Genomic DNA, 26255 nt, shown 5'->3' on the forward strand with positions numbered 1-26255 from the left:
TCTGTGAAAGAGGTTTATTTTGAGACAGGCGTAATCCATGAAAACAAATAATCAGGAGAATATGTTGGCACTTGGATACAGTCTATTAAATAATGTTCTTTAGAGAGCTTGGCCGGAAGTTGAATTGGTGGTAACACAGTAATAGTTATAAATAACTATATGTACTTGTTTTTTGTTACATTATGAAACATCTACAAACACTTTTGCAGTTGTAACGCTTGAAATGAAGAAAAATCAAATTTTAATACGATTTAATATGTGTAACCAACAATATTTAAGTGAAAAACAAATGGATTTTGTCTGAAAAAAATATAATTAAAAACAATTCATCTTTGCCTAGATTGCAAAAGTGCACCCAGCCCAAAATTAATACACTGTGGAAGCTGCATTTGTTTGAATTACAGCAGTATGTCTGTTTGGATTGGTCTACAAGAACCTACCACAGCTGGATTTTGCAATTGTGTGATTCTCTTCGCTGAAGAGTTCAAGCTCAGTCAAATTGCAAGGGTATCTCCTGTGCACAGCTCTCTTTTGGTTAATCCACAGGTCAGGGCCCTGACTGGGTCATTCCAGGACCTTGATCTCACATTTTACAAGCAATTATGTGGTTGATTTGGCTGTACTTTGGATTGTTATTGTGTTCAATGGTAAAATTCTTCTTTAACTTCTGCTTTCTGGCAAAGGGCAGAAGGATTTGCACAAAAATATACTGAAATATTGAAGAAATTCATTGTACCCCCTATCCTGACCAGAGCCCTTGTCTCAGCGGAAAATATTCAGCCCCATAGCATGATGTTTCGCTATTGTATATTATGGGTGATGAGCCATGTTGGCTTTGTGACAAAGATATTTTTTGTTTCATTAGACTATAACATATTTTCTGAAAGGGTTTGGGAGATTAAATGTGTCTTCTCCCAAAATATGTACTGGTTTTAACATAATATTTTGTGTGAAATATTATAATTTGAATTATTTCAATTGATATCACATTTACTTTATACATAATTTGTAATGTGATTGGATACATTGTTTGTTATTTAATTACTGTTCAGTAATGCTATGAATACTTGATTTTAGGTAGGTCTGTAGATCAATGCAGTTTTATCATAATTATGAATAATCTGAAAAGTGTGTTTCCACCACAGCAAATATATCAATCAACACAACTGGTATAAATATGCCAATACCCAAATATACAGTTTTGGAAAAGACAAAGATAAATTCCATACATGAGATGCATGTGCATATCTATGTATGATCTATGTGTGGCATAGGAACATTTAATAGCTATATACATCATGGTCATAATTGTGCAATAGTGACTTTTACCTATAACACTAGTGTTCAAGTTCTACAGTATGCAAAGTTGATATACTGCTGAAATGTTTTTTAATTACCAATTTTTATTGGATGAAGTGGTTTTTAATTCCCCATTAGAATTAATTTATTTATAAACCATTAATAAAGATGCCTGGTTTAAAAGTAAAATACTAAAAAGAATAGTTAAAGAAATGCTACACTTTTATTTACATTTTCAGATTTAGTTAACCACACAAAAGTTGAAAGGTTGAAATCACAGAAGAATCCTACTGATAAAGATTTTCGCATTTTTCACATTGTTTAACTAGTTAAAATTACCAACAAAGTGTAGGAAAGCTAGCTAGCTAGCAACTATTAATTCACTAGCTAGAGTGCCAGTGCTTTCAAAATGAGTGTCTGCAGGTTTTTGGTTTTTCCTATAAATTGGTACCCATTTCAGACCTATACAACCAGGTGAGGGAAGAAACTAACCAATCAGTGGCCTAATTAATCAATCAAGTACAATTTGAGAGCGAAAACCTGCAGACACTCGACCCTCCGTTTTGACACCTCTGAGCTAGACCTTGGCACATTTTTGTCAACGTGTTTCCAACTCGCTCCTGAAACTCAGAAAACATGCATATGCCCTTTTCAAACCTTTAAAAACACATAACAATGGTATTTTCATGTTTTATTATATGGCTGTTGTTTCGTCAACAGTGTTAGATGTAAAAAAAAAATATGTCAGTGTTTCTTGCTTTCTTATTTTTATTTATATGTGAAGTAACAATTTAGCTAAAATGCCAATGATGACAAGAAATGAAAATAGTAATAGAGGGATTAGAACTTGCAAGGAATGCTATGTACAGTGGCTTCAGAAAGACACAATGGTGGAGCCCACTGTGCTCCTGGAAAAGTACAATGCTTTAGCTATTTTATTTTCCATAACATTCCCCAGATCTATACCTTGACAGAATTTTCCAGGTCAATGGAGAATTCCTTGGACTTCAGGGCTTGGTTTTTGCTCTGACATGCGCTGTGTAGTATCAGACCTAGTCAAGTGTGTGCCTTTCTGAATCATGTTATTCTAAAGAATTGGCCACAGGTGGACTACATGCAAGTTCTAGAGATATCTCAAGGATTTTCAAAGGACCAATGTATTTTGTGTTAATGTATGGAGAAAATGTAAGGTTACACCCCATGTGGCACTTTGAACCATTTACCTCAGATATTTTTGTATCACTTGAACATTTGGAAGCAGAATAAACACCAATGTTGTCAAAATGAATACTTGGATAGTAAATTCTTGGATGAGGTAAAGATTAAAATTTTCACCATGGACAACTTGTATTAAAATGTGGGATAATGGTATAATGCAATGCAGTCATAGTCTCTGCAGCGATTGTACTGTCAGGAACAAAACACTGCTCAGTGGCTGTGTATGGTGACCTTTATAGCTCAAACACGTTAACTCGTCTAACTGCCTACCTAACAGAAAGTGAAAGACGCAACACAAAAAAAAAGTACTTTGAGCATTTAACCCTGTGGGGATCTTCAGGCACCATTGATCTCAGTGAGATAAAGATGTTAAGTAACATGCCTATGGGACCATAAATGTGGAGGCTACCTAAAACACATTTCTCTGCTTTCTTGTTTCTAAAGTTGGCTCCCCCACTGATGCGCTGTCCTAATCAGCTCACAGGCCGTTGGGGGAAATCAACTGGGTACAGGCTATATATCCGTATAAGTTTGAAAGCATGGTTTGGAATAGTAACTAACAGTGGAGTGGCCAAAGCACACTTAATTATGACACCCTGCTTTTATCGTAACAACGCTACCATAACATAAATAATATGAACTCAACAAGACTCTTGCATAAACTATATAACACATGAATATGATATAGATATTTTATGGATATATTTAATCAACCTTTAAGAATGTGGTTAGACCTTGAAATAACACATTCATGCTTTTAGATGAGTGATTAATGTTTTTTCATCAACTTGAACACACACTGAAACAATTACAGGAGTCTTGATATCTGAGGTAATTGATAAACTTATTGAATCCAGGAAATTACTTCATTGATGGCTTTCAATTGTTTTTAATGTTGAATTACATTTTAGTTGTACTGTTATTTTACCAGGTAAGTTGACTGAGGACATATTCTCTTTTATAGCAATTTCCTGGGGAATATTTACAGGGGGAGGAGACAGAATGAATGGGCCAATTAGAAGCTGCTTAAAACTATGGAACGATGTTGTAATGAGGGTCTGATTCAAAATATGGGTGAACACATCTACTCTTCCAATAAATCCCATTGGATCTTACTTTGGTCATAGATTCATAATATCCATTAAACATGTTCAGAAACTTCCAGAAGCTCCCAGACCTATAGAAAAGTTTTGGCTGAGAAAAGTGTATAGTCCCCCTCCATATTTCATACATTAATTTTATATAAGTTAAAACATTAGTCTTTTAATGAACATTGCAACATAAAGCACAAAATATACCCTGCTCAAAAACATGAAGGGAACACTTAAATCACACATCGGGTCTTGATGAAGGAAATAGACGTAACAACGGTCAATGGAACCCAGAATCCCCAACCAACTGAGGGCTGGATTCAAAGTCACATCGAAGTAACAATAAAATCACAGGCTCTTCCAACTTGCGTGAATTTCATCATGGCAACTCATAATGTGACTCAGTAGTGTGTATGGTCCCCACGTGCCTGTATGCACTCCCAGTAACGTTTGGGCATGCTCCTGATGAGATAGCTGATGGTGTCCTAGGGGATGTCTTCCCAGATGATATCATTGAGCTCCTGGACATGCACCAATACATAACATCCCAGAGGTTTTCAATTAGATTCATGTCTGGGGAACGTGCCTACACACTCTGGCCACATGAGGCCAAGCATTGTCCTGCACCAGGAGGAACCCAGGGCCCACTGCACCAGCGTAAGGTCTTATGATGGGTCTGAGGATTTCATCCTGTTACCTAACAGCAGTCAGGGTACCATTGGCTAGCACGTGGAGGTCTGTGCAACCCTCCAAGGACATGCCTCCCCAGACCATCACTGACCCACCGCCAAACCATTCATGCTGGATGATGTTGCAGGCAAGCATCATGTTCATCACGGAATCTCCAGAGTCTTTCACCTCTGTCACATGTGGGCAATTTGAACCTGCTCTCATTTTTGAAGAGTACTGAGTGCCAATGGCAAACCTGCCCATTATGGTGTTCTCTGGCGAATGCCAATCAAAAGCGGCACGGTGCTGGGCTGTGAGCACAGGTCCCACTAGAGGACGTTGGGCCCTCATGCCACGCTCATGGAGTCTGTTTCTGACAGTTTGGTCAGAGACATGCACACCAGTAGCCCGCTGGAGGTAATATTTTAGGGCTCTGGCAGTGTTCCTCCTCGCACAAAGGAGCAGATACCGGTCCTGCCGCTGGGTTGATGCCCATCTACAGCCCTGTCCAGCTCTCCTTGTGTAAAGGCCCGTCTCCTGGTATCTCCTTCATATCTCCTCCTTGATACGGTACTGAGAGACACAGCAAATCTTCATGTGACGGCATGCATGGATGAGCCATCCTGGAGGAGCTGGACTTCCTGTGAAACCTCAATGGGCTGCAGGTACCGCCTCATGCTACCAGTGACAAGGACACTAGCAAAACACAAAACCAGAGGAGAATCAGTCAGGAAGGATGAGGAGAGAGCAATTGTCTGTGGCCACCACCTGCAAAACCATTTCCTTTTTGGTTGTTGATGTTGTTGTTTGTTGTTTTTTAACACTGTCATTGGCGGCGCACAGTTCCCCTTTATTACGAGATCAGCCTCGATAACAGCATGTCAGCTGGAGTATACGAGCCAACTGGTCGATACAGCCAAGGCAGCCCTGTCACTCCTCCAGAGTTGAGGCCTCAGCCTGGCTCTGACGTATCTCGGCCGTAGGAGCCTGGGACTCTCCTGAGAGCTCTCCTCTATCAACAGAGGCTGAGCTGAAACTTGGTTCAACGTCACCATGTCTGGGCTGTAGTGTTTCTCTCCGCTGTGTCATTGCAGTGTGTCTAGTTTCTAATTTATTTCTCATCATCACCAGCTTGTGAGATGCCTCACTCTGGCCATTTCAAAGCGAGGCAGAGAAACAGTTGGAGGCGTTTTCTGACAGTTCCATAATGGGCTGCTTTTGTGTGTTTGTGTTAACCCATCCCTCCTGGTTGGAAGGCTATGATGCTCCCTTCATGGAGAATGATGGATGACTGAGATTGGTATGTGGAGCGAGAGCATGTCTCTATCTCATCGCAACCACAGCAAGAATAAGTGGAGTAAGAACCATTGAAAGTAGCTGTTGGAAGAGAAAGAAAAAAATAGGGATGTACAGAGATTTTGAAAGAGTAAGAAATAAAGTAGGAGACAGGGAGAAATGTGAAGAGAGTGGATGGAAGAGTAAGATTGAAGATCCATTCCGTCAATGTCTTATAAACAGCTCACGGTAGTGTTTGCCTGATAAGTCCTGACTCCCCCTATTCCGGCCCAATCTATTAGGGGATTTAAATGTTCATTAAGTTTAATAGAAGCGTAGTGGAGGACTAATACCCTCTGATAAATGTCTGCAAACCTGGCAACCCACTCCAATTCCTGCGACGAAAGAAATGCATGGCTGAGATAAGGTCAAATAGGACAGACATAACACATCTCAAACTTTCAGTTTGTTTGTGGTGGAGCTTTATTCACTTATTGGGTCCTTGAATATTCAAGTTCGACTTTACATAGCGATATGTAAAGTCGAACTATGCCTATTGAGTAGGTCTAGAGATGCTTTATATCTCTCTTTCTCTCTCTCTCTCTCTCTCTCTCTCTCTCTCTCTCTCGCTCTCTCTTTGGCTTATAAGCTTACTTCTCAGATATGATGTACTGATCCACAAACCCAGTGTGATCCAATGTGATGGATTCCTCCCTGAGACTGTTACCATGAGGAAATAATGCATTTTACAGCCAGTAATCTGTCCATAAATCACTAGGCTAACGCAATTAAGACAAAGATGGAGGGGGGAGTGGAGTACTCTTTTCTTCCCTCCTCACCTCTCCATCTCCCCCTTACCTCTGCTTTCCTTCCCCCCATCTCCCCCCTCACCTGTCCTTTCATCCCCCCTTTTCCTTTCCTTTCTCTGACCCCCCCCCCTCCCCTCACCTCTCCTTTCTCCCATCTCTCCCCTCACCTCTCCATTCTCCCATATCTCCCCTCACCTCTCCTTTCTCCCATCTCTGCCCTCACCTCTCCATTCTCCCATCTCTCCCCTCACCTCTCCATTCTCCCATCTCTCCCCTCACCTTTCCTTTCTCCCATCTCTCCCCTCACCTCTCCATTCTCCCATATCTCCCCTCACCTCTCCTTTCTCCCATCTCTCCCCTCACCTCTCCATTCTCCCATCTCTCCCCTCACCTCTCCATTCTCCCATCTCTCCCCTCACCTTTCCTTTCTCCCATCTCTCCCCTAACCTCTCCTTCCATCTCCCCCTTACCTCTGCTTTCCTTTCTCCTAGCTTCCCTCCTCACCTCTAAGAAATAAGCTGTATCTCTTCACAGTGAAATGAATGCCTGGCACAACCACCCATTACTCCTAACGCACCCAAAGCCTTTATAATGCAGAACATATACACACGCACAGAGGGAGGGCAGGGGAAGAAGGGATGAATAAATTAAATTATTATTTGGAAACGCGGGTTCATAAAGTCTATTTCACACTCTTGCATCAGAGCTCGGCCCCTAAGTTACCTAGTGGCCCAGATACCCAGGGGAAGTATTAACTGACACTCCACTGTAGAGAGAGGATGGTCCATCGCTCGCTCCACTCATCTATAAGAAAAGGAAAGATATAGGATCTGTGGCTTCATTCGTCTATTTAAACGTGTGACGCACACAACTACAGGAGACCATAAAACGACACCTTCCAATTAACTCTGAGACTGAGAAATAAAGAGGAACTCAGCAGGTCACACTCTTCCTCCTGCCATTGTTAACCAAAACGCACAATATCTCTTCATGCTTGGGCAGATCATATTGATTGACCAGCACTGTTTTACAACAGCACGGAGCAATAGATTCACAGTTCAACCTCGAATCGTTCTGTCTGATGGAAAACAAATACATTCATCCGCTCATGTGACGTAACAGGCAGGAATAAGAGTGTGTCCTCGGACATGCCGTCACGCTCCTCTACAAGTCTATTCTTCTGCTGCTCCTCCTGTCGTCCTAATGCTGGGCAGCGTCCCCGTGTCATGGTGTCAGCTCTCATGGACAGCTGGTGGTGGTGTGCCTCATGACTGGGCCCAGTCAGGCGTGCTGCTGCAACACTTAATACTGGAAACACAAGCACACACATTTCAGGTTTAACCATCTTTATGGGGACCTCTGAATATCCAACTTTCCATGACCTCCACAGCTGACCCTAACACCCTGGATGGACCATATGAGTTTTTAAAAGAAAATCTACGTGTTATTCATTTCCTCCGGGCTGTTCGCGTGCATCGCTGACCGCCTGTTATAGTAGATCCCACATCTATCGTAAAATATTTTTGGGCATATAAACCCATGCAGGTTAGTGAATGAGAAAAGATTACTCAGATTTTCTTTGATAAGTTTAAATAAATTGAATAATAATAAAACCCTCAGATCAGACAAAAACACATTATGTGTGATCACTTTTGCTAAGATCCAACTCATTGTTAAAGGACTATGCATTTCAGGGTAGAAATACATCCTGATGAGCGCCAATGTACTGTGATCTTCAGGTCTCCCCACAGATGTTCAATCTTTAGCTGGGCCACCCAAGGACATTCTGAGACTTGACATGAAGTCCCTTCAGTATTGTCTTGGTTGCTTGCTTCTGGTTATTGTCATGCTGAAAGAATATACTTGGAGTCAGTTTTGTATTAAGGTATGTACTCTATATTTTGCTCTGTTTATCCTTCCATCAGTCCTAACCAGCCTCCCAGTCCCTGCTGCTGAGAAGCATCACCTCATCTAGTGGCTCCCACCACCATGCTTCAATGTAGGGTTGATTTCTTGCCGGTTTACCTATTTTGGCTGGATGGCCAAGTCTAGGAAGTTTTGTTGGTTCATAACTTCTTCCATTTCAATATGATGGAGTCCAGTGTATTTCTGTGAACTTTCAATGCTTTAGCAATTCTTTTATTACATTTCTCAGGTCTGTGACTTGATACCATTTCTATTTGAAATTGAGACATACCTTAGATCATCCATGGGCTGAAATAACTTGATGGCAGAGCCACAGGCTACAAGTGAAAGAGATACAACAAAGAATAAATAAGAGAGATGTTTGCAGTTACTTATTGATGAGGAGAGCAGACAGCGGGGAGGAGTGGAGGTGCAGTGAACCTACAGAGTTTGAAAGTGTCAGGGTTGTATTGATAAAAATATTGCTCTCATCTTTTCGGTCCTCGCTCTTTCCTCCACTCTCCGCCTCTTCTCTCTGCCTGTCTCTCTCGTTCTCTCACTCTCTGCCTGTCTCTCTCGTTCTCTCTCTCTCTGCCTGTCTCTCTCGTTCTCTCTCTCTCTGCCTGTCTCTCTCGTTCTCTCTCTCTCTGTCTGTCTCTCTAGTTCTCTCTCTCTCTCTCTGTCATTGTTCTGTACTTCGTTAACGTCTCTACAAGCTAGCTGTCTCAGGTAATTATTCACCTGCTGTTGATTGGACATGGTATCTGAAGTTTTAGGAATGCTTTAAGACATTCTACACTCATACAAAACCCATCTAAAATCAACCTAAACCTGTGTATCAACTTGTATTAGTGTTTCAAAATGTGCTGCTCCTACACATTGAAGTTTAATCACCCTGTCTCTTCTCCCCCTCTCTCATGCCTTTCTCCTTCTACCCCATATTCTCCTTTCCTATCCCATTCCTCTTTCAATCTGTACCTGCTCTAAAAATAGTGCTGCATACCTCTCCCCTACACCTCCATAGAGGTATTCCTTGAGGGCCCAGGTCTCGGCGGCAGTATGCCCAGCTATACACTGCTGTCTCTGGGGACAGAGGAGGCTCCCCTGTAGATTCCACTGTCCTCCATTCTGCAGCATAGCAGAAGCCAAGCAGTCAGAGACAGGGAGACACACCCAGGACAGAAGCTCAGTCTTGATATGTTCTGTATCTGCTTACCACTGCTAAACAGAAGCAGACAGAAGGGGCCATGGAGAGTTGCATCTGAGAGAATGTTTGAGTGTTTGTTTGCTTGCTCACAATGAGAGGTGAAACATTGTGTATGGTCCTGGTATCCAAGAGCCAGTCTCAATTTGCTTCACTAACAGTCATATTTTGGTGAGCAGATCATTTAAGGATCTTGCGTCAGCATCAGCGCTGCAGCTGTCAGGTCATTAGCAGGTGAGATCATACGGAGAGCCCGGAGACTACAAATATAACAACATGCAGAATATTTGGTTTTTCATGCAGGGCGGTGAGTTAGGGCTTGAGTTGTTAATTCTATTTACAACTTTACACCTTCCGGGAACAGTTTTCTCACTCACAACAGAGAGGAGGAGGAGATTAAATGTTAGAGATGAAAATTACAATTATGGGGACGTCTTAACAGAGGGGAAAACAGAATCCCCCACAGACTCACTCTCTGTTTCTTTAGCTATCCTCGGCTAATGGTCATATTACTGAGAAAACAACAATCCAAGAACAAAACATTTAAACTAGTAAAGAATGATGGATGGAAGTACTGAGAGGTGAACATGGAGGAATGAGAGGTAAACAGTAGAGGAGTGAGAGGTGAACATGGAGGAATGAGAGGTAAACAGTAGAGGAGTGAGAGGTGAACATGGAGGAATGAGAGGTAAACAGTAGAGGAGTGAGAATTGAAGAGTAGAGGAATAAGAGATGGACAGAAGACGAATGAAAGATCAGTGATATTGGAAAGAGATAAATGGTGGAGAAAAGAGAGATGAACAGTTGAGGAGTGAGAGATGAATGGTAGAAGAGTGAGAAAAGAACTGTAGAGGAGTGAGAGATGAGCAGCAGAGGAGTGAGAAATCAATAGTAGAGGAGTGGCAAATGGCCTTAATAGCACGTAGAGATAGAGGGGCGAGAGATTAATGCTAAAGGACTGAAAGATGAATGCTAGAGGACTGAGAGATTAATGGTAGAGGAGTGAGAGATTAACACTAGAAGAGTGAGAGATGAACACTTGAAGAGTGAGAGATGAACATTAGAAGAGTGAGATGAACACTAGAAGAGTGAGAGAGGAATGGTAGAGGAATGAGAGATGAATGCTAGAAGAGAAATGAACACTAGAACAGTTAGGGATGAATGCTAGAAGAGAAATTAACACTAGAACAGTGAGAGATGAATGCTAGAGGAGTGAGATGAACATTAGAAGTGTGAGAGCTGAATGGTGGAGGAATAAGAGATGAGAGGTAAATGGCTATATTGTAGATAGGGGTGGTGACACAAAGTTGAAGTAGAGTAGGAGTCTCCTGAAAGACAATCTGTGAAGTGGAGTTATTCTCATAATTAGGGAGTGGGGAATTACATTTGTACTACAAAACAATGATACAACTTTAAAAAACATGGGAAGAAAAAGCAAAACACATTTCTAACCGTTGCTCTGTGTTTGAAGTGGATGGTAGAACCTCTCTCTCTCATCTTGAGTGGAAGCTTTTATCATTCTCTCTAGTCAAAGTTCTGTTGAGGATGAGAGCAGAGAAGCTCATTAGAAGGGAGGACGGGGTTGGTGATGAAGTCATTACAGAGATGTCAAACAAGTTTTAAGTATACGTATATGTCATAACAGGTATTAAAACAAGTTTTAAGTATATCATAACAGGTATTAAAACATGTTTTAAGTTTATGTGTGTATCATAACTGGTATTAAAACCAGTTTTACGTATATGTATATGTCATAACAGTTTTATATGTACATGTCATAACAGGTATATTTATATGTCATAACATGTATTAAAACCAGTTATATGTATATGTATATGTCATAACAGGTATTGAAACAAGTTTTAAGTATATCATAACAGGTACTAAAACATGTTTTAAGTTTATGTGTATGTCATAACAGGTATTAAAACAAGTTTTAAGTATATGTATATGTCATAACTGGTATTAAAACCAGTTTTACGTATATGTATATGTCATAACAGTTTTATATGTACATATCATAACAGGTATATTTATATGTCATAACAGATGTATGTATATGTCACAACAGGTGTATGTATATCATAACAGGTGTATGTATATGCACTCAAGAATAGAAATGCAACATGTCAAGTGCTGTTCCCATATTTCAATGAATTCAGGATTCCAGATATGTTCCATACACACAAACAGATTACTTATCTCACATTCTGTGATATTAAATCCCTGTTAGTGAGCCTTTTTAATTTGCCCGGATAATCTATCCAACTGACAGGTATGGTGTTTAAAGAAGCTGATCATTACATAGGGCACCTTAAGCTAAGCACAAACAAATGTCCACTCTAAAACATGCTGTTGGACAAACAACACAATGCCATTGATGCTTTACGTTTTGAGGGAGTGTGTAATTGACATGTTGACTGCAGGAATGCCCACCAGAACTGTCGCCAGATAATTTAATGTTCATTTATGTACCATAAGAGCCTCTAATGTTTTTTTTTTAGAATTTGGGCAAACATGAACTTGGGCACACATTAATACATTTGTTCGTAATGTGGCATGTTCTTACTATGAAATCTATCTGCCATACATTTTTCAAAATGCAAGATATAGAAATCAGTGTTGTTTTATTACACCAGCATTTTTTTGCTTGAAGTCAATCTTGTCAGTAGCCAAGATCAACTAGGGATATCATGTTTCTTATGTGAATTCAAGAGCAGTGTGGAATCCTAATATCTCCTACCTGTATTTAATGGAGGCGGCAGTAATGAATGGAATGCCTGTCATGGCCTGATATCAGGAGATACACATTTGTTTTCAAATATCATAACAAAACCCATATTACTTGTTATATTTCCATCCAATATTATTCGATAGGAATATGTACAGTACTGCTACAACACAAAAAAACTGAAAATGACCAATGAAAAGTCCAGATATAGCCTGTTATTGTTCTAGCAAATATGTTTTTTAATGAACACTTATATTCATATTTCTCTGAATGAAAATGGTGACTTTCAAAACAATTATGTTCTGTAGGGGACCTGAATCTTCTGGGGATATGATGTTTTGAACATTTGCTCTCTGAGGTAATTCCCCCCCCCCCCCCCCCGTTTGGTTTTTAATGTGTTGTGCTGGAGAGTCCGCTGTAGGTGGCAAACCTAGCTTCCTCTTCTTAAGCTCGGCACATTATTCACTCGTTACTCCTGAGAGACACTTGCCACGGCTCTGCCTGCCGTGACCAGTACTGTTAGTAAAAGAGAGGGAGAGAAGGAGAGAGAGAAAGAAAGAGGGAGAGGGAAAAGGAGAAAGAGAGAGAAAGAGAAGGACACAGAAAGGAAAGAGAGAAAAAGTGCCACAGCGCTTGGTTCCTTGATCAGGCCTGTTTCAGGCCGTGACCAGTCTGTGTGCACCTGCTGATTTGATACATGCTCCTGTCCTGCAGTGTGTAGCCTGAGGAACACACACCACACACACGCACACATATACACACACACGCACACACACACACACACACCATGCTTTCGGTGGAGAGGCGAGGGATAGTAATGGTGGAGAAAAGTTGACCACTGTCCTGGGAAATATGTTTTATGTCCCTCAACAAGCCAAAATAACAGCTAGCTTCATAGACATAGGCTTTTTCATTTATCACTCACAAAGAAATAGAACTGAGAGGAGGGTTGGTGTTGGTGTATTTCTGTTATGAACCGAGAGCCATGAAATATGAACAAACTCAATTTCAAGCTGAGCCCTTTAGGAGAAGCATTCTAGTCCCTCAAGAAAAGGTTTTAACTGTCTCACTGCTGTCAATACTAAGGTAGGTGTATTCTTATAATATACTGTAATATGACTACATTCTTTCCATTGTCTGTCAGTTTGGATGATTAGCAGTTAAACATGGGTACTACAGGATAATGGTTTAGGAGTCTTGGAAGCACAAACCTAAACTTTAACAATTGACATTTGCTCCGGCTGGCGGTGATTGTGCAGGATTTTTATTTTTTTCATGGCTTACCAAGTATATGAAGTCATCAACATTCTGCAGCTCACATCCTCTGTGTGTGCTGGAGGCCACTGGGCGGGTGGTGCTTGATTGAGGACGGTTAACTCTTTTACTATAGCCAAATTGAAACGGCATTACAATTGCTACTGTCCAAACTGTCTACTGCAATGGTATCCACACATGTACCCCCCCCAGGGCAGTGATGGGTTTACAGCCTGCCCATCTGGCATTGAGTTGGGCTGTGCTCCAGGGCATGTCAGGGTGTCTGCACCAGTCAAGGGCTCGCTAATTCACATCTCTATCTGGTCTCAAATTAGTCACTGAATACCCGTATCTCTCTCTCCACCTCTCCACCTCTCTCTCTCTCTCTCTCTCTCCACCTCTCTCCCTCTATCTTCCTTTCCCTGACACTTTTCTCTTTCTTCGATCACCAGCCCCCCATTCCTCTCCCTATCCAACTGTTTCTCTTCTTACCTCCCTCAACCCACCACTCATCCACTGTCCCTCCCTCCATCCCTCCATCCCTCCCTCCATCCCTCCATCCATACCTTCATCCATACCTTCATCCACATATCTCTCTCCCACCCTCTACCCACCTTTCTCCCTCCCTCCCTCCCTCCCTCCCTCCCTCCCTCCCTCCCTCCCTCCCTCCCTGCCTCCCTCCCTCCCTCCCTCCCTCCCTCCCTCCCTCCCTCCCTCCCTCTCTTTCCCTGCCTCTGTCCAGCTCTCTCTTCTTTCCTCCATTCACCTCCCTCCCTCTTTCCCTCCCTCCCTCACTCCCTCCATTTCTCTCTCTCCTTACCTCCCCCACTGTCCGTCTCCCTCCCTCCACGTGTTTGTTCTGCTGTGAATCAGGAGGAGAACCAGAAAAACAGACAGAAACAACAACAAGCTAATCACTGTCCACTACTTTCACACGATTATGGCACATTAAAGAGAACCATCTATAGCACTGCGCAGAAGCACTATTCCAGACAGGTAGAGCAAATTAAAATAATAATTTGTACCATCCTCAACGGCGGAGGGAGGGGTTATTTGAGAGGAAATTAAATGAATACCTTTGGGATGCGTCTTGTCTTCAAAGGCTTTGGTGTGATATGATGTCTCAAAGTCTGCCAGAGAACCCTGTCTTGTTTATAGTTTTTTTATTAACGACAGTGTAGCAGTTTACTTTCAGTGCCTCGCTTAGGGTTGATATTTTAATTTGACAAAAACGTAAATTGTTAGGCATGTATTGTAACTGTGATGTAATTTGGTGTCCATGGATTGAGAGATGGGCCCAACACATCGTCAGTGCAAGATAGTGGGAAAGAGGCACCCTGAGGGAAGAAGATGAGGAGGGGAGGGAGTCAGTGCCATCTGTCTTTGTGTTCTGACCTACTGCCCTCCTCAGCGCCAGCCCGCCAAAATTAGGACCATGGCCACACCAACTAATTACAACGCGAGACAGAGGGAGAAAGGGCAAGAGAAAGAAGAGAGCGAGAAATGGTGAGATAAATGAGACAGTGAGGAAGAGAGACACAGGGAGAGGGGTGTGATTTGTCCCTTTTTAACATCAGCTGTTGCGACAGTGAACTCTCGGGCAGACATCAATTCCTCGGGATCTGTGCGTGACAAGAGTGGGAGGTTGGGATACAAATAGAGACATACCTAAAGGAGGGCGAGGGAAGGAAAACACAGACAGGGATCAATGGAGAGAGAAACACTGAAGAAAACAGTGGGAGAGGAAAGATACAGAGAGGGAGAGAGAGACAGAGAAAGAAATGAAGGGAGGAAAGAGAGAATAAAAGGGAGAGAATGAGAGAGAGAGAGTTAGCAAGAGTGTACTAGAGATAGAGAGGTGTATGTATATTGAGCATGAGGTGGAGGTTTGGCCTCCCAGGATTTAGAGGCTAAACTGGGTCAAGGTGACATCCCCTGCTGTGATAGTGCTCCAGGTTGCTGTGACAACGGCCCCAGCCTCAGGCGTCCCACCTCATCTGTCATATCTGTCAGACAGGTGTGTCTGTGTGTCTCTGTCTGGTGTCACATTCCATAAGCATGTGTTGGATGGAACCAAGAAATAGTACAAGACCTTACTAAAATAATTCACTTAAACCTCCACATTTGTCACACTTTTGTCAATGTTTAGCACTGTGGCTGTAGAAGCCAGGAGATGGTTGGCCGTCTGGGTTAGGATATGTCTCTATGCTCGGTGTAGAGCCCAGACCAAGTTGTGATTGGTGGGATTCCTGACTATTTTTCCTGTCACTCAATTTAAAATTTTTGGCTTAGGTTTAGGTATGTTTTTAACTGGAGTTAGGGTTTGGTATGTTTTGCCAGACAACTTGGGTTATTAAAGGGTAAGTTTAGGGTAGGGATTATTTTTAATTTTTTTATTGGTAGTTAGCGTTGGTGTCTCAATTCGTATAGATAAGCAAACATATGTGTGTTTGAGGCAGAAGTTATCTTTTGGGTTAGAATTCTTGTTTGGAGTGTATGGTTAAGGTACCATTTGTTGGTATTAGGGTAATATGAATTTGAATCATTTGTTGGTGTTAGGGAAATATGACTAAATAATTTGTTGGTGTTAGGGTTTGGGCATTATCAATTTGAATAATTTGTTGTTGTTAGCGTTTGGGCAATAGGATTTTGAATCATTTGTTGGTGTTTCGTGTTAGGGCTATAGGAATTTGAATCATTTGTTGGTGTGAGGGTTAGGACAATAGGAACTACAATAATTTGTTGGTGTGAGGGTTAGGACAATAAGAACTACAATCATTTGTTGGTGTTAGGGTTAGGACAATAGGAACTACAATCATTTGTTGGTGTTAGGGTTAGGACAATAGGAACTACAATCATTTGTTGGTGTGAGGGTTAGGACAATAGGAACTACAATCATTTGTTGGTGTGAGGGTTAGGACAATAGGAACTACAATCATTTGTTGGTGTGAGGGTTAGGACAATAGGAACTACAATCATTTGTTGGTGTGAGGGTTAGGACAACAGGAACTACAATCATTTGTTGGTGTTAGGGTTAGGACAATAGGAACTACAATCATTTGTTGGTGTGAGGGTTAGGACAATAGGAACTACAATCATTTGTTGGTGTGAGGGTTAGGACAATAGGAACTACAATCATTTGTTGGTGTGAGGGTTAGGACAATAGGAACTACAATCATTTGTTGGTGTGAGGGTTAGGACAACAGGAACTACAATCATTTGTTGGTGTTAGGGTTAGGACAATAGGAACTACAATCATTTGTTGGTGTGAGGGTTAGGACAATAGGAACTACAATCATTTGTTGGTGTGAGGGTTAGGACAATAGGAACTACAATCATTTGTTGGTGTGAGGGTTAGGACAATAGGATTTGAATAATTTGTTGGTGTTTGTGTTAGAGCCATAGGATTTGAATTGTTTTTGGTGTCTGCAAAAGAACATTACATTTTTGTATTTCTGAGTGCGTGTCCTGACTGATTTTATTGATCATCCGGTGTGAAAGTTGCTTCAGAGGGAAGGTGATTAGAAAGCACAAGTTACACCCTGTAGAATACACACTGTTGCCAATATTCTGTTAATATTCACCAATGGGGACTTACAAGACAGATACCATTCCATTTGACTGAAAACCGCGCTAACAGATGTTCTTTCTGTTTTCCAGTGAATCTACTTGACACGTCCTCGATATCAGGAGACTGGGGCTGGCTAACATCTCCCTCACATGGGGTAAGATGTGTCTCTCAAAAGGTCTGTGTATGTGCCTGTGTAATCCATCACAAGATTAACAGTAACTGAGAGGTTTGAATCCCTGAACCAACAACATAGAACATCTGTGGAGATACCCTCAACCTAGATGCTGCTTTAAATTGCTCTGGAGAAGTTTGCTAAATAACTGAAACGTGAAGTAAAGAGAACAGGTAGGGTGAGATGGAAGGAGAAAAACAATTTGGAAAGGGTAGAGAAGCCTAAAGCAATTTTAGACAGTGAAAATATATAATTTCAATGTATTAAAAAAGGAGGGAGTTGGTTTATAGAGGAATGAGTGAGATATATAGCAAAACAATAAGATAAGGGTGCATAGGTAAAAGAAGGGGCCAAGGGAGACCAGCATGGAAGAACAGGGTCGTCCCCTTTCCTCATCAGTAAAATAGCCTAGTGTGGCAGAGGGAGGGGTGATGCATGGTGTTTTGAATGATCTCAGCACGATTAGAGTACACAAACACACATGCCTACGCACACACCTACACACACACACACACATTAAGGCTGTCACTATCCACTTCATGCTCATGTCAAATATGTCACCACTCTGATTTACCCCTCATGCTTTACTCCCCACAGAGACACAATTATCCAATCAACCAATAAGCTCATTGTCTGCTGATGTGATCATTAAGACCCAGACATTAGGGTGCAGCGTCTGGGTGATGGCAGCGTTATGTTGGGATTACAGTTTTTCTTGATTGCTTACAAGCATCGGTCAGTACTGAAACCACAATAACAAAACTCTTCACACAGTGAGCATTACCAACAATCATCGTTGCAAAACAATTAATATCACCCCCAATACTCACTAAAATCACCAAAACACTTCATACATGTCTCAAAACAAGCTTGTTCCACCAAAACACTGGCAATAATTCTCACTCAAAAACACACACTGTCACTCATAACACACTGACCTAAAAAAACACTAACAACAGGGCTCATTACATAAATGACGATGATTTCTATTGTAGGTTTAAAAAAAAATAAACACATAAATCGGTAGTTGATCAAAAATACCTCACTTTAATGACTTTACTAAAGTATATGGAACAAGAATGAATCACAAACACAGCAATTTGAAGGAATATCCTTTATTTTTTCTACATCTTTGCATATAGTAAATTCTACTTTTGAAAAATAAAAAGTTCAAACAAAAAACAAATTTACCCAAATTCCAAGGATGCAACAAAAACAAACAAACATCAACAATTATAGTATAATCACTAGCCTCTGTGTATTGTAGGGGCCAATGAGTGGTTTGTGTAACAGCAAACCACCACTGGACAGTGCTGCACACATTGTGTTTTTGCCAGGTTGAATCCAGCTTCATCCACAAAGATGAATTTATGTGCAGTTTGACTGGCTTCCATCTCCATTACTCTCTACAAAAAACTATAAATCCATAGTTTTATAGAACTTTACATTATGTGTAAATGTGTAAATACCCTGTTTGGTTATTGAACAGCCATCTTACCTGGATATATTGATACCGGAGTGGGCACAGTGTACAACACTTGGGTCAGTTTTCAGTTGAAACTGCAATCAACTGTGTTTGGATTGACTAAATATTCTAACATAATAAAATTTTTCTAACAAATACATTTTCTTTATATTTCAGTCTGGTTACTGCAAAAATGCATAACAGTGGCCATTATTCTGTTTTGAATGTGTTTTATAACAGTTTTGAGAACAGTGTGTAAGCATTTGAGAAAACGTGCTGCAAATATATTGTTTTCTAGGTGGTGGAGTATGAATGTGAAAAGAGTTCATGGATTTTGGAGAATGTGTTCATTAAATACATTTTGTGTGAAGGCAATGACAAATTATTCACAGTTTGGTTCGCATACACTTCTGGCTTGCAGACTGTTTGACAATGTGACTTCAGTATTGACGCTTGTTAGCAATCGGGAAAAACTGTAACAACACATACAGATAAGGTCAGGTATGCACATTCACTTGCATTCTTCTTAAATAAAAATATGATCAAATAATATTGTTTAAACTGCATCAAAAAGCACCCAGGAATGGTTACAGAAAAGACACTAGACTGTTCTAATGGGGGCAGTGAGCAGCCCAGATCTGAATGGTTAAAGAAGAGATGCTAGACAGTTCTGGTGGGGGCAGTGAGCAGCCCAGATCTGAATGGTTAAAGAAGAGATGCAAGACTGTTCTGGTGGGGGCAGTGGGCAGCCCAGATCTGAATAGTTAAAGAAGAGATGCTAGACTGTTCTGGTGGGGGCAGTGAGCAGCCCAGATCTGAATGGTTACAGAAGAGATGCAAGACTGTTCTGGGGTGGGGTCTGAGTCCAGACCCTATGGTGAAATCTGGAAACAGCAGGTGGTAGAGTATACCCCACAGTCGTGGAAGAATTAGACATGGTCTCTACTGAAAGATGGGCCAAATTTTCAGTAGAAAGGTCCAGGGAGCTCAAGGAGTGTTTTCTGCAGTTACCTTTGCCAAAGGCTGAACTAACTCAAGTATCTTTAATTTTATTCATGTCGTTTTTCCTTTTTTCCTGAAATTTCAATTTTCAACTTAAGTTTACAAAATAACATTGGGTCTCCAAATCCAATTACAAGGTGTGGAAACCTGTGGTGGCATGGTTATTGTGAGGCCTCTCACAGGTGTGTGTGTTTGTATGGGCGTGAGGAAGTGTTACAGAAATGTGTGAGAGACGTCCAAATAAGCTGTAAAGATTGAGGGACAAAAAAGGATAGGCATCAAATTGAAATGTGTTTTATTAGCCAGCGTGTGTGAATATTTGCATGCGTGTGTGTGCGTGTGTGTGTGTGCGTGCGTGCGTGTGTGCGTGCAGCAGCGGTGAGAGGCTGAGCTTTTGTAGCATTGCCCTTGTGAGGCTCTCCCCCATGGGTCTGTGATAAATGGGTGTTATGACAGCTTCTGTCATGAGAATTGCACACACGCAGACACACAGAAAACAGGGGTCATTTTGTCACTTTGACGGTTGGTAGTATACGTTTCAGAAAGTGCCACTACAGCAATACCTAACAGACAGACTGGCTGACAGACCGACATACAGACTGACATGCAGATTAGTATACAGACTGACAGACAGACTGACATACAGACTGATATTGCAGATTAGTATTCAGCCTGATATACAGAATGACTATCAGACAGTCAGACAGACTGACATACACATTGACAGACATAAAGATTGACAAACATAAAGACTGACAGACATAAAGACTGACAGACATGCAGACTGACATACAGATTGACAGACATAAAGACTGACAGACATACAGACTGACATACACATTGACAGACATAAAGATTGACAAACATAAAGACTGACAGACATAATGACTGACAGACATGCAGACTGACATACAGATTGACAGACATAAAGACTGACAGACATACAGACAGACTGAACGACAGACTGACATGCAGACTGACAGACCGTCTGAGAAACAGACAAGACTAGACAGGTGTGAGGAGATGGAGAACAGGTATAGCCCACTATCCACAGGGAAATGAATAACGGCAGCAGTGAGATTGGGCTTGAGGTAGATAGATTAGTGAGTGTGTGTGTGTTACTGTGGTTCTGGAATGGATTAAAATGGTCTCCCTACTGCTCATCCAGTGTGAAACTCTGGGCAGGCATAGTGAGAGGCAGAGATAGATACCAACATGTGTGTCAGGCGATTAGCGATAAAGAGAGGGAGGGGTGGAGGGGTGGAGGGGTGGGTGGAGGGATGGATGGAGAGTTGGATGGATGGATGGATGGATGGAGGGATGGAGGGGTGGATGGAGGGATGGATGGAGAGTTGGATGGATGGATGGAGGGGTGGATGGATGGATGGAGGGGTGGATGGATGGATGCAGGGGTGGATGGATGGAGGGAGGGATGGAGGGGTGGAGGGATGGAGGGGTGTGGAGGGATGGGGGGATGGATGGGTGGATGGATGGAGGGCTGGAGGGGTGGAGGGATGGTGGGATGGATGGAGGGATGTGGAGGGATGGAGGGGTGGATGGATGGATGGAGGGAGGGATGGAGGGGTAGAGGGATGGAGGGGTGGAGGGATGGAGGGGTGTGGAGGGATGGGGGGATGGATGGAGGGATGTGGAGGGATGGAGGGGTGGATGGATGGAGGGCTGGAGGGGTGGAGGGATGGTGGGGTGGAGGGATGGAGGGGTGGATGGATTGCGGGGTGGAGGGGTGGAGGGGTGGATGGATGGAGGGCTGGAGGGGTGGAGGGATGGTGGGGTGGATGGATGGAGGGGTGGAGGGGTGGATGGATGGAGGGATGGAGGGATGGAGGGATGGAGAGGTAAGCGGTGGATAAATGGATAACGAGGGGGTGGAGAAGGAGTTGAGTTTTACTGTTAACATTTAAAAGCTTGTGTCCGAGTGTGTCCAGTAAAGATGAAGCATAGAAAGCAAATGTCACACCGTGGCCAAGAGATGCTGTTACTGAACTAAATTCAACAGCATAGAGCCACCCCAGGGTCAGACCAAAAGCTGCTCTGAATACCGTTATCTTTAATCAGTAGACATCAGTAGACACTCTTTCACAGTTCCGAGCTATCCACCAGAGTTGAGTATTAAGGCTTGACTTGTGTTGTTGGCTGACATGTGGCTGTGACCTCTGTGGGGTCGACCTGTGCCCACACATCTGTCTATTCAACCTTCCAATTTCCTAATGCCTGCATGAGTGGTGCTATAATTAAGATGTAAGGCACGAGGGCATGTCGTTTATGGCTAAACGTAGTTGTTAGACACAATGCATCGTGGCAATATTCCACATTTCCTACAAGATGACTTATTGCAATTATAAAATGGTTACCAACTGAATTTGAGCAATAAAAAGGGATTTGATGTTTACCATCTCAGTTAATCAGTTAAGAAATTATTATTTTATATGCTACAGTCTTTATTGTTGTTGTTCTGAATCCAGTCTGCCTGCAAGTTGTCGTAATGTTGTCAGGTTCACATCCTGTTGTCAGGTTCACCATTCTATTGTCAGGTTCACCATCCTGTTGTCAGGTTCACATCATGTTGTCAGGTTCACCATAGTGTTGTCAGGTTCAACATCCTGTTGTCAGGTTCACATCATGTTGTCAGGTTCACCATAGTGTTGTCAGGTTCAACATCCTGTTGTCAGGTTCACATCATGTTGTCAGGTTCACCATAGTGTTGTCAGGTTCAACATCCTGTTGTCAGGTTCACATCATGTTGTCAGGTTCACCATAGTGTTGTCAGGTTCAACATCCTGTTGTCAGGTTCACATCCTTTTGTCAGGTTCACCATAGTGTTGTCAGGTTCAACATTTTGTTGTCAACTTCACCATCCTGTTGCCAAGTTTACCATTCTGTTTTCTGGTTCACATCTTGTTGTCCGGTTAACCATTCTGTTGTCAGGTTCACCATTCTGCTGTCAGGTTCAACATCCTGTTGTCAGATTCATCATTCTGTTGTCAGGTTGTCAGCATCTCATATATGTAGATCTCCAGTCTGCCCTGTATGTAAGTATTTCAGAGATGCGGTCAGCAGTATAGTCTCCTGTGAGAAGTTAGCTACTCAGATTAAATAGTAACAGTGCTGCCACAGAAGTATTACATTTGATTAACACTTGATGACATTATTTCGATCATGAACATTTGGTCTGGCAGGATGATACAGGCAGTAGAGAGCCTGAGACACAGTGAGCAGCAGGTACAGAGAAGCCTTCAACCCTCTTCTTCATTTGGGAGTTACACATGTCAGCTATATGCGTAAACAATGTTGGAATATAGTGCTTCTTGTCTTTCTATGCCATAAGCCATTAAAAATCATACAACAACCTCTGAAAAATGAACATTTTTCTGCAAGTGTATACACTGTGTAACAGAATCAATGGAATCCAGGTGTTCTTCATAAAACAACAGGACATGGAAAAGTTACGCAGTTAAAGGTTAAAGGAAGAAAGATGCACTCAGAACTCTGCCCAAACATGCATCTTCTATCACCTTGTTAAAAAAAAGGTTTAGTTTCCGTTTATTTAATATTTGTTTTTGGTTTCAAATCAAAAAAGATTTAGTTCCACTTAGCGGATCTGAACACATTAAGATATGAGATAAAATCAGAAAGGAGACAAATACCTTTCCAGTCACTGTACCATACTGTGTATTGCGTAGATGCATTGTGCTTTTGTATAATAGATCAAATTGAGCTCTCAGCAGTGCCCCTGCCTTTTCTTAATTGTATATTTAAAGTTACCTGCAGTTTGCTTATATAGGCCTATGTCTACTGATTAAAAGCACCTATAGCAAAATATAATGAATAACATCACCATAATGGGCTCTGAAATTATAATGCGATGTTAAAGACGAAACTGAAAACCATTCAAAAAGTGCTATGCCAACAGTCCTATAGCCTACATAAATGATTAGTATTAGTAAAGCGGGTAAATGCTGACACAACCCTTGAACGTGCTTGCCATAGTCCTCTCTTGTTTAGAAATTCGGAACGTGGAACACCGAGGTCGGTGTTTGAATTAACGCGGAAATGTTTTTTTTTTAGGCAGAGCACTACTGATTTTCCCCACTGAATGTGCCCAGGCAGAGCCGATGTCATTATACTGAGCTGAGATAGGACCCCAATGCAAACTCATCCACCTCCCAAAGGGGTCACACAAATCTGTTTACATTTGAGTGCATTTAGATGTGACAAGCATTACTTATTATCCAAAAGACAAATGTGCATGCAGTTAATATTGTTCCTAGTGTGATTTGGGGATTCATCTTATACTTGGGTTGAGGGATAAAGGAGAAAAGGCATGTTCACCCGTGCTAGGCTTCATACCTGTGTTGAGCCATAGCCTCAGGATACAGAGGTTAGGTTAGTAGAAAAGGCTGGGTCAAATATCTCCAGTAGATTGACCGGAGAGAGGTCTTAAAATACGTTCTACCAGGGCTGACCGATGGGACGCATGACACACTGTGATAGACTGCTGATTAGCCCAGTGTGCTTGCTTGTGGTCGCGTGTGTGTGTGTGTGTGTCGGCTAGAGAGAGAGGAAGAAGGATTGAGAGGTCATTATTACCGCCCCATAGCTCTAGCCCATGTCTGTGTCTCGTTTATGACATCATGACGGATCACTTTTCCCTGTCAGGGGGCCCCCTTCCATCCAATTTAGTCAGGCAGCACTGAGGACGCCCGTTGGCAGCACCAGGAGCCCAAGAGAGCTGCAAAACTCAGTCTCAGTCTCTTTCTCTCTCTGTGGCTATTTCCCTCTATCTCTCTCCCTCTCTCTCTCTCCGTTTCTCTCTCTCACACACACTTTCACACACTTACACACACATGCTGTATGTCAGCAGCCATCAGGCAGAGAAGGAAGACTTCATTATCTTGCCGTCCGCTCCTTGTCGGCCACAACGGGCTCATCCACCAGCCACCCAGCGATGCAATCGATACTGTTGACAGGACTCTGTGTGTGTGTGTTTGTGTGTGTGTGTGGGGGGGGGGGGGGGGGTGGGGGGTGGGGGGGTGGGGGGGGGTGGGGGGGGTAAGAGGGTGATAAACGGGGACAGTGGAAACCATGATTTGGATGAGATAATGATGAGCCCAAGTGTAACACACCCCTCGCAGTCATTATCACCACACACACACACAAACACAGCCTCTCTATCAGACACACACACAAGTAGCTCTCTATCACACACACATGTAGCTCTCTATCACACACACACACGTAGCTCTCTATCACACACACACACATAGCTCTCTATCACACACACACACACACGTAGCTCTCTATCACACACACACTCTGAACTCCCTAAGGGTCTGAAGCAGGTGCCGTTGTCACCTGTTACAGTGTGTGATTGATAGTACAGATGGATCGTGCCGAAAAACATCTCTGACACACACAAACACAAACACACACACACACAATGTCAGCGCTCAGGCTAGCCTCCAGAGAGCGAGAGAGATGGGAGTGAGGGGAGTGTGGAGACCGGAGAGCGGAGCGACTTGGCGGGGAAAGGGAAGCGTGCTTATGACCTTGTGTCAGTGATGAAATATAGCTTTCTGAATATGCTGAAATCTGTGTACTAAGACAAAGTGGCTTTTCAATGATCAGTCATCAGGCCTGTTAGAATCCATAGACATGGAGTCTCACTGATATGGGATTGGATCATAAGAGATGCAATGGATTATACTAATTCTATAGACTACATGCCCGCCCGCAAAACAACACACACACACACACACACAGTTAAAATTGGATCTCAGAATAGACACCAATTACACATTCCTCCCGACTGATACTAGACCTGTGCAATTAACACTTATATTCTAAAAAGGTTATCGCTGTCGCAACGCACTCATGCACATACACACACCCAGTTAGGTGTCCAGGCTATTAAGAGATGCTGGGTATATATACTGATAGTGTGTGGTACAGAGTGACTGGTGACACTAATGTGATATTTCCATTTTCCACCAGTATTAACATGCAGAACTGTTCCATTCCAAATATACACCATAACCACCTCTGCAAACCCCAGAGACAGGCAGAACAGCAGAGCATATCACAGTTATTCCACATCTAACTCTGACACTTTATCTTCTATGTTTCTTTCCTTTACTACTTCTTGTTTCCCAATCCCTCTGTCCTTTGCTCTCTGTCTGATGTCTATCTGTTTTTCTGTCTGTCTGTCTGTCTGATGTCTTTCTGTCTCTGTCTGTCTGTTTGACTGATGTCTTTTTGTCTGATTATGTGTCTGTCTGTCTCTCTGCTTGTCTGTCTGTGTGTCAAATTGTCTTTCTCTTTTATTTGGTTAGTTGACGTGTAAACACAAGTGCAAAATAAAAAAGATAAAATAATAAATTACAGTTATGACACAAATTTAAAACATGACACAAGCAAATGTGTTAAAAGGAGATGGGCATTTCAATACAGCATAATATTTCAATTATATTACTACAGTAGCGTGTACATGTATAATGTACAAGTAGTTAAATACTCCCTAAAAGGGAATATATTAAATTGTTTTTAAATATGATGGATCATTTAGCTATTTG

The 26255-nt window shown here is 42.1% G+C and overlaps 1 protein-coding gene across 4 annotated transcripts in view; it reads left to right on the forward strand.

The window, feature by feature from the left end:
* epha8 (eph receptor A8) overlaps positions 1-26255 on the forward strand; it is a 100446-nt gene that overhangs the window by 8457 nt on the left and 65734 nt on the right. For 2 of the 4 annotated variants that reach the window (XM_020055863.1, XM_020055864.1), the window contains exon 2: positions 17116-17201. In XM_020055863.1, coding sequence (XP_019911422.1) covers positions 17116-17201 — 86 coding nt within the window. The remainder of the gene's footprint in view (positions 1-17115; positions 17202-26255) is intronic. The other 2 variants (XM_010903634.3, XM_010903635.3) reach the window with 1 other exon arrangement.

The sequence above is a fragment of the Esox lucius genome, chromosome 17 (genome assembly GCF_011004845.1).
Source record: "Esox lucius isolate fEsoLuc1 chromosome 17, fEsoLuc1.pri, whole genome shotgun sequence".
Classification (NCBI taxonomy): domain Eukaryota; kingdom Metazoa; phylum Chordata; class Actinopteri; order Esociformes; family Esocidae; genus Esox; species Esox lucius.